General features: G+C 38.0%; 1 protein-coding gene across 4 annotated transcripts; it reads right to left on the bottom strand.

The window, feature by feature from the left end:
* Window positions 1–325: 325 nt before the first annotated feature.
* LOC136754834 (UDP-glucuronosyltransferase 2A1) lies at window positions 326–13,479 on the bottom strand. Of its 4 annotated transcripts, none has more exons than XM_066710999.1 (7): window positions 12,579–13,479; window positions 9,561–9,695; window positions 6,928–7,076; window positions 6,484–6,615; window positions 5,354–5,441; window positions 2,743–2,962; window positions 326–2,342 (listed from the first exon to the last, which is right to left on the bottom strand). In XM_066710999.1, the coding sequence occupies exons 1-7, from the start codon at window positions 13,171–13,173 to the stop codon at window positions 2,060–2,062; spliced, it is 1,602 nt and encodes a 533-aa protein (XP_066567096.1). In that variant the 5' UTR covers window positions 13,174–13,479; the 3' UTR covers window positions 326–2,059. The 4 variants fall into 4 exon arrangements, with proteins under 4 accessions (XP_066567096.1, XP_066567095.1, XP_066567092.1 ...); XM_066710998.1 differs by having other exon boundaries at window positions 9,561–9,727; window positions 12,617–13,479; XM_066710995.1 differs by lacking the exon at window positions 9,561–9,695 and having other exon boundaries at window positions 12,450–13,479.
* Between the last annotated feature and the right edge of the window lie 554 nt (window positions 13,480–14,033).

Genomic DNA, 14,033 nt, shown 5'->3' with positions numbered 1-14,033 from the left:
ATCATAATAACAGTTATTTAGTATTATGTATGTGTTAAGTGGCAAACCTTGGAATTGGACCAGTGCTACCAGTGTTCGAATTGGGGGGTCCCATAATCCTGTCGGCCTGTTGCCCAATTTTTTTTTTTTTTAATTGTATCTTTTTCGTAAAGACATATCCTTCAAGAAAAGACTATGGCCATAAATACGTTAATACATCTCTTCTAAACTCTCTTTAAAACAGCAACCATTACAATGATAACCATACATAAACAAAACAACCTATGGTTTTGTTTTTGATGTTCCTAGATCTCACAATGATAAAATAAGGAGGATATGGTTTAGGTGACAATTAAAAAAAAAAGTTGGTAAAACATTTATTTGCAGAGCACAATCATACATGCAAATAGGCTGACATTAAATGAAAGATGAGTGTCAAACTGTCTAAGCATTATTTTCTTTTCAATCATAATGAGGAGAGATTAATAACTTGAATAATTTCATTCAGAATGATAAAGTTTGCTCCATGTAATTGCTATTTTCAGAGTAAAGTTAGCATAGCTACCTACAACTGTCTGATAGATTAATAAAATCAGCTAGCGGCTACGTTACAAATGAGCTGTTCTTCAGCCCGAAGGTGAGAAATGTGATAGTTATAGTATCTGAAGTGTAGACAATCCTAACTCAGAAGAGTGTTATGTTACACTTACTCAGCTGGTGAAAACTCGAGGAGGACCGAGCCACAGCGACGCAGTGGTCCGGACCTCAGAAACTGTATGAACACTTCAATACTTGTTTTTTAATATTATTTTTTATATATAAGACATAACTATATAGGCTACTTAGTGGTTAACAGACGTAATCCCTTCCCTGTTATTGTACGAAATAATAACAATAAACACATTATTATTATTGTTATTATTATTATTATAATTGTAAGATGGTTCGAATGTAAAATATACCAGACAGGAGTTTAATGCAAACAACTCATTTTCCCAAAGAATTATGGTGTTTATTAGACACGATCGCACTGGAACAATGTGCAGCTTAGCACAAACACTCCCCTCCACTCTGACCTCTCTCAGTGTGACCCCCTTCTCCTGACATCAATGGCCCAACTAACTTCTCATGTTCTCCAGCAGATTCACCTCACCCAAACACAACTTATCAAATACACAATAATGAAAATAAATCTATCACATTATTATCACCATCATTATAACAATAGGGGTAATAATTATAATAGTAATATATGTCTATGATTATTATGATTGTAGTTTAGCTATGCGCAAGTCAACAACATATTTTACAGGTTTTAGACGGTGTGTCCAAGAAAACAAAACAAATAAACAAACAAAAAACCCACCCATAAAGTGGTCTTGTGTCATGGCGTTCATTTTGACAAAAACTAATATTTTTATTCAATGAAATATCGGGACTCCCCCAAGTTCAAAGTTTTCTCTCTTATCCTTACCTCTTACCTCAATTCGAACAGTAAGTGCTACTAGGCAAATGTGCTGAAGAGGTAAGAGTGCTTTTCTTTGGTGCTAATGCTCATAGAGAGTAGTGCATAGCATCCTTCTAGTGTGATGAGTGTGTTCTGTAAATAGTACCACTAATGCAAAATATCTTATTTCCCATCACTTCATCAATTGAATAGTTTAAATGAATGTTAATTAGAACATGTAACAAGTGTCTCTGTATTTATGTACAGATTTTAAGGCAATCTTGAAGGAAAAGTATATAAGAGCAATAAAAGACAGAATATCTAATATATAATAATCAGAATGTTCATATTAAAGATCAAATAATCTTAAAAGCCATTACACCCAGTGCTATGTATTATATATGTCAATGTATCTAAAAGAAAAACAGTCAATTAACAATTTATCTTTAGATTTTCACCAATGAAGTTCTCTAGCTCAATAAGAGAAGCCTGACCAAAACAAATACTCACATACTGAACTGTGATCAGGATATATAACTTCTAATTGTCTACCACACATTTATCCAACATATTCAGAAATTATTTTTAATAAAAGGAGAAAAAGTGAAAAGACACAAACACAGTGGCAAAGATTTACTCCTTCTTGCTTTTTGTTTTGGATCTCTTGCAGCATTTCCGGAAGCAGAAGCTACACGTTTTTATAAAGATGAACGTCACTGCCGCCACACAGGCCAGCAGCACAGCAATGACATCCAGACTGTGGTACTGATACCAGGTCAGGTTGTGGGCTTGTACTCGCAGGTGCTTTGCTCCTTTGTGGCGCATCACAAACTCAATCCAGAACACAGCTGTGTCCAGCGGTGACATCGGCTGGTCGTGGTGAATTCTTGATAGCTTCATGATGTTTTCTTTGTACCTAGTAAAAAAAAAGAATGGAAGAATTTTTACCCAAGAAAAAAATACAGAAATGAAGCCCTGAATAGCACATGCAAGGTTTCAGGTTCTGTTAACCATTGAGTCTCATGGAAGGCTATGTTGCAATGTGAATATGTTTAATATATGTGAATATCTTTAATATGAACATTCTGCATATAAATTATATTGTACTCTTGTAAAACATGTACATCTTTTAATAACTGTTGTAACAGATACCTTCTGAAATGTCACATTAGTAATCTAATCTAATCTCCACAAATTCAACTATTGAAATTAAAAGCTAAAACATTTTGTTTCAGAACAGCGCATTATTCCACATGATGGTGTATTGACACAGCTCTGGTACCGCTTGTACAAACCACAGTGAAAATGACACTCACGATTTGTCATATAGCACTGTGTTGAGGGCTTCCACCAAGTCTTTGGATTCCATCTTGTTGAAATCTAGGACCACAGCAGCCCCTTTACTCTTCATGTGGACCATGTTGTCTGGCTGGTCACCAAACATTGGGATGCCCACCATGGGGATGCCATGGTATATAGCTTCGTATATCCCATTGGTACCCCCATGGGTGATGAAAGCCTTGGTCTTGGGATGGCCTATCAGCAGAACACCAGCAATATTTGATTAGTTAGTTAGATGCACATTTTCCTGAAGTAAAAATAATGATAATACATTATGTGAAACAAGCTTGATTTAATAAGAAGCAACATTATGTATTTAAAAAATCTGTCTTCATGCAATAGAAAGAGATTCTTCATGCACAATGGTATCACAAAAAAAGTATATATATATATTTTTTTTAACATGCAATTATATGTTTATTCTATATAATAGTACAGAGGTTTTCAAACAGGGGATACTTGAAAGTGTAGTAGGGGGTACGCAGGACGACTGAAAATGCAAAAATAAATGACTCATCTGAAATTGTATATTTTGTATTCTCTAAACACCCTATTCTATGTGTTGGTGGGATTGTTAGTTCAGGAATATACTGCTAGGGAAGTCTTACATCACACAACCGTTTCATTGGGAATCATTTTCTAAGAGTTATTGTACATCCAGCTTTTGCAATGACAAATTTGTGTTTATCAGTTAAAAATTGATAGATTTCTCAACTCACCAAAAGAAAAATAAAAGAAAAAACACAGAAGAGTGTGGAAAGTGAAAGAAAATTCATAAGTATAATGATGCGTATTTGGAATTTGGCTTTACGTACGTGGATCCCAAAGATAAACTCAAACCCAAATGCATGGTTTGTTTGGAGGAGCTCTCTAATGACTGTATGAAACCGTCTTTATTAAAGAGACATTTGGAAACAAAGCATGCAAGCTTAGTCGAGAAACCGACTGAATAGTTTGAAAGACAGCTCGATATTTTCAAACGTCAAAAGGAGTTGTTCTCTCGTAGCATGACAGTGAGTGAAAGTGCTCTGAAAGCTTCGGATCTGATATCACTCAGAAAGCAAAATGCAGAAAAGCACATACAATGGGCGAAGATTTGATTATCCCTGCTGCAGCGGACATTTGTAAAGTAATCTATGGCATCGAGCAAACAGAAAAGGTTAAAAAATACCACTTTCGGACACCACTGTTTCTCAAAGAAATTCTGAAATGGACACATACGCAGACACAACTAATAAAGAGATTAAAAACAGCCTCTACCTATGTACTTCAAATTGATGAATCTGATTCTGAGGAAATCAGGCTCAGCTGTTAGTATTGGTTTTCTGTCTGAGAAAAGAAGTTGGTTGAAGACTTTTTTTGTTGCCTTGCACTGCCGAAACAGGTGCGGACATTTTTGAAATACTAAACCAGTATGTAAGGACTAAAGGGTTTTCATGGGACAGTTGTAATGGTCTCTGCATGGATGGGGCAAGTGCTATGACTGGCAGTAAAAGTGGTTTCATAGCGAGACTATAACAGGTAGCACCAAACGTTGTTTCAATACATTGCATTTTAAACTGAGAATCATTGGCATTGAAAAAACTGAGCCCTGACTTGAATGATGTTTTGCTATGCAAGACGCATCAGGCCCAAGTTTTAATGTTAATTACTCTTTGGTTATTCTGGAATACATTTTAGATTGACTTTAATAACAAGAATGTTTATCATTGTTGAATTGAACTTGAACTGAAACCTTGAGACAAAAGGGGTACAGTATGGTAAAAAGGTTGAAAACCCCTGTAATAGTATATTACTAGTATGACAAATTAATGAGACCATCCTTAACTGCAGCTTCAAAGTATTAAAAGGAGTAATTGTATAGCTTGTTGTGTATACTACGCTTACAGTGAGCTGATATTGTTATTTCTGTACAAATGTCTACATCTGTGCAGAAAGAGTTAGCTGTACTGGGAATGGGAAAAAATGCCTTCTCTACATAGAAAAATACCTTCCAAGTTTATTTCCTGTCATGTTGCTTTTAGAATACATGATGTATGTTTATAAATACAGTGAAAATGAGAACTTTATTTGAAGAATGGTTTTGAGGAGCACTATGCAACTGTATTCCTTCGAGCTACATAATGGGCAAATTTGTGTCTTTTTGTCAGAAAATAACATTTAAATCAAAATTAACATATGCACATATGCAAATTAACATATACAAAAATAACTACAAAAGATTTAGAAGTGAGTAAAACTACTCACTTCTAAATCTTTTGTAGTCATTTTTGTATTACTTTATTATAAATACATGTTAATTTGGATTCATATGTTGTTTTTTCCTGACTTTATGTGAACGAAAAGACACCACAAATTACATAGTTACATTTCAAAATATCACTGTCCTGGTCACAAAAGCAAAGTTTGTGCGGAATAATAGCCATTTTCTATACTTTTGAGGCATAAGCAATTAGGAAATAACATTTACTTACTAAAAAACAAAAATTGTTACACAGTTTAATACAGGTAAAAAGCACAGCTCATGGGCCCAACTGTTCCCTTGTGATTTCATCAGATAAGACTGCCTTCATGAGAGATTCTTACCCAGAAGGTCATTCTGAGGAATCCAATCATAAACTCTGGTGTTGGGAGCCAGGGTTTCTGGCTTCTTCCCGCTGTACCTCCACAGAACCTGTCAATCACAAAAACACCAACAGGCATGAAGCCGTGCTCCGAGACCTTGACAAACTGTACTGATTAGATCAGCACCATTGAAACTCCCTCTAGAGAGTGGGACATTGGACCAAGTTTGCAATTAGGGTAAATCAAACGATTACTATATGATTCCAATACAGATTGCTTGAAATCATTTGGACGATCTGGAAACAATAAAGATGTGCTTGAAGTGTAGACTTTCATCTTTAATTTGAGGGGAGTTACATCCAAATTGGGTGAACAGTGTAGGAATTACAGCCATTTTTATATCTGCCCCCCCCAATTTTAGGGGCTCAAAAGTATTTGGACAAAGTAACATAATCATGAATTAAATTGTGAGTTTCAGTACTTGGTTGCAAATCCTTTGCAGTCAATGACTGCCTGAAGTCTGGAACCCATAGACATCACCAGATGCTGGGTTTCTTCCCTGGTGATGCTCTGCCAGGCCTGCACTGCAGCTGTCTTTAGTTCCTGCTTGTTCTTGGGGTGTTATGTCAAAATAATGACAATTTTGTCACTGTTCAAATATTTATGGACCTAACTGTATTCGTACTGGTTGGAAAATTTATAATAGGACTGTCTAATACACACACTGAAGGCTCAATTATTATTAAAGCACAAGGTGGGGGACAGGGGGGATAATAAATCCATAAATGTTGCCAGAGTCCTTTAAATTTAACTAGCAAATCAAAGTTCTTCCTGTCAAATACTCTTCCTTTTTGCAGGGGCTAAGCCCTTACCCTTTGACTCCTTATGTAAAATGTATATTAAAACACCTAACAGCTTTGGCTGCATCAGTTCCCAATGAAAACATTAGGTATTCTGCCATGTTAATAGTTCAATGTTTTGAACAATAATCATAGTGTTTCATTGCACTGCTTTGAGATTTAATCAGGGATTTCAAAATGACATGAAACAATAACAGGAAGTTACAAAAAGCTATATCAACACAAGGGAAAAGTAAAATATTTGTTTTAACCTGACACTTTCATTTAGATACTGTATAGAAGGAAACACACCTTCTGCTTTATTTGTCCCAGAGCAGAAGCAATCATGTTAGCTTTCTCGCTGGTGAGATTCTTGATCATCGATCCAAGAGAGAACACCACGATGCCGTCATCTCCAGACCTCTGCACAAACTCCTCCATGGCCTGAAAGAGCAGTCAGTCTCACATTACAATATTTCACACAGAAAAAAACATTGTTCAGGGGGTTCTGTTTTCTTTCTCTCTTCAGACCTTAATGTAATGACTGCAATCTTTCACATTGAAACCCAACTTTTCTGACTGTACACATTTCTCAAATCTCTGCCTGACTGCTGTTCTACACTGCATGGATGAATACTGGTTTTGTTTAAGGTTGCTTTTGAAATTCTGCTTCTTGCTCTTGCACGTTACTATTGTAAATGAACTTTACTCTTGGCACACCTTGTTAATGAAAATAAGATCAATTTTGAGTGTTACCTCTGGAAGTGGCTTAGCTGGTTTGCAATGAAGTCCTCCTACAAACTGAAAGTTGGGCAGAAAGGGTCGAGGATACTCGAAGTCCCAGTAGGTACGGATCAGCCAGATGTCCGCCTTCCCCATGGTCTCACAGAATGTGGTGGGCTTCCCTTTTGGCAGAGAGAAGGTTAAGTTATGGAGCAATTCCTTCACATTTTCACAGTTAATTTACAAAGCTAACCATCACACAGATTCGGGGCTGGTGTCATCTTTTCAAACCTTTGTGGAAGAACTTTGCCTTAATCATTGTAGATAAACCTAAGATTGGTCTGTTTTAATATTGTGCACAATGGCAATATATACACGAATGTAAAAAAAAATGATATTAAGAGAACAATAATCACACACAAATTCGTTTGGAAAGAGACCTTAGCATTTTCATTGGCCAAGCTATGAGGGTAATGATGAAGGGTTTAACCAGGACCCAGACATGAACCAAAACACTGTCAAAACAGTACCCAACAGGTATGCAATTAATTTTGGTTTTGTTTTGCATTGAAATATGTTCATCCCTCCAAAATAAAAATATTTGTTTCTTACCTAAGATTTCACTATAATATGAGTCCATTTCTTTCCAAAAGTACATTTGCAAAATGTCCTGAGACCAATAGAATAACATATTGATCAGTCTGTCTGTAAAATCCATGTGGTCTGTAAGCTTCCCCATAGTAGCAGGTACATATGAAGGGGGAGCTGGTATTTGTCCACAGTGTCTCTCCATGGTGTTGGCTTCTGAGAACCTGAAGGTGTAAACTAGGGGGACACCAAGTACTTCAGCCACAAGTTCACTGCAGGGATAAATTGGATCTGCGAGCATGAGGTCAAACTTGCTCTCCTTCAGTTTCTCCATGAGCGGCTCAGAACGCAGTACACCATCACAAATCTGAAGACACATTTTTATGTCGTTGGACATCATATCCATGAATGTGCGGAAAGTCTGCCAGTAGCTCATATGCTCAGACTCGTAAATCCAAAAATGTAAAAACTCGTCCATCCAGTATTGCATGGTCTCGTTGGAAAATGGCACACCAAAGACTTCATAGCTGAAGGTGGAAAACTTGGTGTAGTCCATGAAAAGAGTGGCATTACTGACCAACACTGTGGCATTGTGTCCTCTGCCTGTGAGAGTTTCTATCACATGTTTCAAATTAAGCCAATGGCTCCCTTCTGTGGGCCATATTAAGACATTGCCACAGTCACTGCTGCCTATACAAATCTGCAGAAACAGAAGAGTCTGTGCACAGAGTACGACCTTCATTGTATTGTGCCTAGAGCCAAGATCTGGCTGTTGTATAATATTGTAAACAGTTTAATGATTAACTTAAATCGAGCACACCCTATTCGAGCTGGTAAAGTTTACGGTCACTTGAGAACATGTAATAGTTCAGATGACATGTTATTAGGTTTTGTTTCTTACATGAGGAATGCAAAGGATTGCAAGGAAGTGCAAATTATTATTACAGTAGGACAAAGGGTACATGGAAGCAGACTATACAGGAGGAGGAGTTAGGAATATGAATGAACACAGCGGATTATGAAATAAGAGCCGTTTCCCACATATCTCAGTCTCCAGCCTCAGATCAGAGAGAAACTGCAGAAATGCATTTGTTATAGGAGTGGCTGTGGTTGTATTAGAGAAGCGTGTGCTTGTGAGTCTTATCTGTGATTTCAATATAGTATGTATTCCAGGTTTTAGCTGTCCACATATAAAACATAAAGGTTTGATTACTGTAATACAGCAGATTTTTGAGCTGCTACATAAAACTCATCCTGTCAGTGTACTGTACCGGGGTGGCAGGGACATACGAGGTGGGAGCCGGCATCTGTCTACACAGCCCCGATCTCCATCACAGCCAAATGACAATCGCAGCTCACTGCATGCAGTCATGGGGTTAGAGAGGAGGACTCTCTCAGCTTGTCTATTAGTATCTTGTTGTCCAGTACAGCATCACACATCTGTTGCTGCAGAAGGGATACTTTCTCCATCAGTTCTGTAATTTTCATGAATAAGTGCATGACTGAGGCAGACATGGATTCATACATCCAAAACACTACGTATCCTGCCATGCACTTTGTAATGTTCAGTAAACTATGTCATAGGTGTGCTGAAGGCAGTGTCTTGCATATCTGTGTACGTGTACTGGCTTGCACAGTTGTGTACAGTCTACGGGTGAAAAGATACCACTCCCTATGTAGGGTAAACGTCAGCTACTGAGGTTCATCCATAAACTGGGGGGAATGAAACTTATAAAGAAAAGTTGATATCCTTAATTACAAAGTAAAGATTTGTTTATAAACATGATAAGTAATTGAGAGCTGACTGTCTGGAAGCCTACTACTACTACTACTACTACTGCTGCTGCTGCTGCTGCTGCTACTACTACTAATGCTACTACTATTATGATAATATAAACTTAAAGTAAGCATCCAGGTAAATTAAGGCTCCAGTAATATTAAATACAGAAGTTCAATCTTAAACCAAAAGATCTCGATGTATTACCTTTGGCTGATATTTTAGTAATCTTATATCAAACCTCACAGGACCTATTTAATTTACCATTCAGAAAACACAGTTTTAACTAGTTTGTTCTTACCTATAATCTCACTGTAGTAAGTATCCCATTTTGAAAATGTCCACACATAAAACAGCAGGTCATGGATAAGATACAATATCCAGTTTCCCAGTCTCTCCATGAAACTTATATTGTCAGTGTACTGTATGAGGGTGGCTGGAACATAGGAGGGAGGAGCAGGCATCTGTCTGTCATGGGGGGGGCGTGATTGGCCATTAGCATTAATTGATCACTTATTATTTATTTATTTATTATCATCCTTTTCATTTAATTATTGTGTTGTGCACTGTGTTTATTATTCATGATTGTTTTAATTACAAAGTATGTTCTTTTACTTCCTTATTGTTTCTATTTTCATGGTTAATTTGGTAATTGGGTTATTATTGGTTTCATTGATTAATTGCTTTTGTTGCCAAACGCAAGGTGCCGGACCACATTCCCACATCGACTAACTTGCACGCTTTCTCATTGGTCGCCTTTACCTGTGCCCCTATTTCTCTCTTTAGTATTGTAGCGATCCTGGACTTGTATGGACTGCTGTATTGTTGCCCTGGCGGGACTGTACATAATTGGCTGTTGAAGTGTTGAAGGGATCTTGGCGCGTTTTAGTGGGGTCAGGGGTCAGGCCAAGGAGACACAAGGATTGGAGGGAGGGAATCACGTGGGAGGGATAATGAATAGCGATTACGGGGAGAGGGACGGGTTGCTGGAGAAGAGGACGCTGAAAGGAGAGGGTGTTGTTGGAACCAAAGCTGAACAATAAATTGCCTGAGCAACCAGAGTAAGTGGCTGGCATTGAGTCACAGAGAAATAGGGAACCTGAAGTCGGTGTGGGTTTATTGTTTTGGCGTGGGCTTGGCTAACAAAGCCCATTCGGTGTAGAGACAGAAAAAATAAAGTCTACCTCCTATTTACCAGAACCCAGTTGGCCGAAGGGGTTCCAACCCAGCCGCAAAGAGACTTGTTTCCTCCGAGAGGAAGGGGGATTCTTCCATATGGTGTCACCTATTGTGAACAGAAGAGACTTTAAAACCTTGTTGTTGCTTTCTGTATTGTATATTAGGAACTTGGATTTAATTTATTCTATTCAGTCTTTTTCTTATTTTCTTTTTGTTATTCTGGGTAGGGTTTTTAGTGTTTTATGTGCCCATTCTATTAAAGGCATTTTAATATAGGGTTTTAGAATTACATGTATGCCAAATTCCTAAGGTTCTGTGCTACTACAGTCTTCATGCCCTGTTCTAGCTAAATATAATTGTTACTTTTTGTGAACTTGCCTTTCGTGTGGTGGTGTTCTGGGGTCCGATCGAGCCTGCCCGGGGAGAGAACTGATGGGGGTGAACAAGGTCCTCTCTTGTTAAACAAAAGAGGTGGCGTGGTCATGAGCGTGTCGCCCCTACGCACCCCATAAATGGTGACACGTCCACACAGTCTCTCCATTACATTGGCAAAAGACGTCCTCATTGAGTAGACAAAGGGCAGGCAGAGATGCTCAGCTTTGACTTCACTACATCCTGTCTGAGGATCTGAGAGGAGAACATCATACTGGGCCTGTTTCAGTTTGGCCATCAGCTCCTTGTTTGTAACTGAATTGTCACAGATATCCTTGTTTATTTTATGAATTCTCTTATCTGAAGAAAAATACTTAGGAAAGATGTTTGCATGCCTTCATACATCCAAAAGTTTAGCATATTGTCCGCGAGGTATGAATAGGAGGTGTTAGGAAAAGACACAAAGACTTGAGTGGTAGACAGCACTGTCTCTGTCATACACAGTTGCAGACAGAGCACTGACAAGACTCACTTTGAAAGAGTCATGACTGCAATTGTTGGAAAGATGTCATTTTAAGATGTCATTTTAAAGCTACACACAATCTCAAATAGGCTTTCTGCCAACAGCTACATTACAAAACTGTTTGGACCGCAGTTACAAACAGTGTTATTACCTCTTGTCTAGAATATTTTTGCACAGTTCAACTTGTATCTTTAACAATGTTGTCAGAAGAATGTGAGCTTCATAAAATGTGTATAATGTAAACTTGGTGAAACCATTAAAATGGCTTTACTCTTTGCTAACACAATATGTTGGGATCCTTTCCAAAGATCAAGTCGATTGAGCCACTTAACCACTGTAAAGGGAGGTTCAAATTAGAATGATCAGTTCATGAACAGGTAGGTAACTAAAGAAACCAAATTATTTTATAATATTATAATTATATAATTATAATATTTTATATATATTATAATGAAATGTGGCAATAATTTGGAATTCACAAAATTTGAACTAGAGCTGATTTCAATTTAAGGGCAAATCTAAAGTGCTCTCTTCTCTCAAATGGGTGTGTAATTGTCAGGACTGATGGCAACCCTGGATAAAAACATAGATTAAGCTGATGAAGTTGAAAGTTGGTAACTATTGTATTAGTTGTATTTTCTATATGAAATAAACAGGGATTTCTTAAAACAATGGTCTAATAATATAGATGAATGTAAAATGTATTTTCAGCACCTGCCATTAAATTATGCCTTGTTATTTTGCATTATATTAGGGAGGAGCAAGGAGACTAAATGTAGACTTTAACATTTTCAGTGGAGCAATATACCATTCCCGTACACCTCTCCTATAGCCTAAGCAACAAACCAATGCTACTGAAGAGCACTTAAAAAAGTATTGATTCAGAATCACATTGTTCTTCATTGATAAGTGACAGTTAAATGAATGGATTAATTAGCCAAAACTGTCACGCTAAGCAATTTCAAGGCACAATGTTTGACCACTTATCCTCTTATCCTCATCCTTGAAACTTCCAATGCCACAACAATAATGACCAGCCCCTCCTGACAATACCAACAACAAACCCAATGACAGCCTTGATTTCCAATAATGTAGCCCCCGTTTGTTTCAACTTACCTGCAATCTCAGTGTACAATGCATCCCATTTCGTACTTGCCCAAGTATAGAAGATAAAGTCCTGAGACCAATAAAACAGCAAATTCTTGAGTCGCTGCACAAAGCTCATTCTGTCCGTGTACTCCATACCGACACTTGGGACATATGAGGCAGGTGCTGGAATTTGCCCGCACATCCTTTCCATTGTGTTGCCAAAGGAGAACCGCAGTGTGTAGATAAAGGGCAGCCCGAGGGTCTCTGCTAAGAGGTCACCACAGAAAGTCATCGGATCGGAGAGGAGAACATCATACTTGGATTGTCTCAATTTGTGAAGCAACTCTTTGTCTCTGAAGAGAGCCCTGCATATTTGCTGTTGCTGGTCAGTGAGCTTCTCCATCATGGCTTTGATTTTCAGAGAGGCCTGAATGAAGGAATCATGGGGCAGGTCATATGTCCAGTACCTCAGCATTTTATCCAGGAGCTCCTTTGCCATCTGCTTTGTGAAAGGAACCGGAAAGACTTCAAAGTGATACCTGGATGTCTGGTTGTAGGTGATACTTTGTGCACCAGAATGAGTCAGTACAGTAATAGTGTGGCCACTGTCCACCAGCTTCTCCATTATACATTTCATATTGAGCCAGTGGCTGTATTCTCCAGGCCATATTAATACCTTGCCGCTGAACGTGCTGTGTGTCAGGAAAAGTTGTAGCAAGAGCACAGAGAGAAGGTTCCTGGGAGGATCCATGACTGACTGTCATCCAGGTCTTTCTGTAGCACAGGCAGGGGACACTCTTGCAGTGAAGAGTTTATTTACAGGATCCAAGGGCTCAGGTTCAGTGGTAAGAAAAGATAAGGAAGATGTACAGGGTAGCAGAATAAGTCCATATGCTCTCAAAATCAGAAGTCTACAATACACACCAACATTAACACGCCAGCAGGGCTGCAAAATCCAGTGTTCTTATCCTCAACAAAATAGGGATTAGGTACAACAATCTGAGCTGTTATGTTGTTTCTACTAGCAGCGTGTTGATCTCTCTCTTTCCGCTCTCAAAACACCTCCTTCCTGATCAGTTTCCTTCCTTTTATTTGTTAAGCCACACCTCTCACAAGTTGTTGAAATGCCCTGATGTGTGCTCAATTACAATTGATCTTTGTTTATGTTTTTGTTGTTGCTGTGGTGTTCTGTGACATGGATTATTTGGGAACAGGTAAAACACCTTTTATTTATTTATCACAGACATGTATTTATTTATTTATTATGCATAGTTGTTTAACACACCTGAGCTAGTCCTACCAATGACACACACAATTACATAAAAAACATGCACTGCAGAGATTAGCAAAGCCTTGTAGGAGAAAGCTACTGGCAAACTGCCAACACACTGGTTACACAACTCATAGGCGTGTATGTGCAATTAGTAGGAGGAAAGTTTATTTAGATAAAAGCAGTATTATTATGTTTGGAAAATCCTGTCCTATAGATTGTGGTGAAAGTGGGAAATTAACTATGGAGTATTCTCAGATAGATTTTACTGAAGGAAGCTTGGAGATCTCAAAACACAAAAGTCAAAACAATAAAATATGGCTTATCTAGAAGGAAAATTG

The sequence above is a fragment of the Amia ocellicauda genome, chromosome 8 (genome assembly GCF_036373705.1).
Source record: "Amia ocellicauda isolate fAmiCal2 chromosome 8, fAmiCal2.hap1, whole genome shotgun sequence".
Lineage (NCBI taxonomy): Eukaryota > Metazoa > Chordata > Actinopteri > Amiiformes > Amiidae > Amia > Amia ocellicauda.
Note: the sequence above shows the minus strand (reverse complement) of the source record. Positions and strands in the feature narration are given on the sequence as shown.

Bases quoted from the DNA above. Each gene is read 5' to 3' on its own strand.
- LOC136754834 (XM_066710999.1), bottom strand. From the start codon at position 13,173: ATGGATCCTCCCAGGAACCTTCTCTCTGTGCTCTTGCTACAACTTTTC. The intron at 5,442-6,483 runs GTGTGTTTCCTT...TGTGATTGACAG, and splicing joins TGGGACAAATAAAGCAGAAG to GTTCTGTGGAGGTACAGCGG. The intron at 2,343-2,742 runs GTGAGTGTCATT...TTTTTTTACTAG, and splicing joins ACAGTGCTATATGACAAATC to GTACAAAGAAAACATCATGA.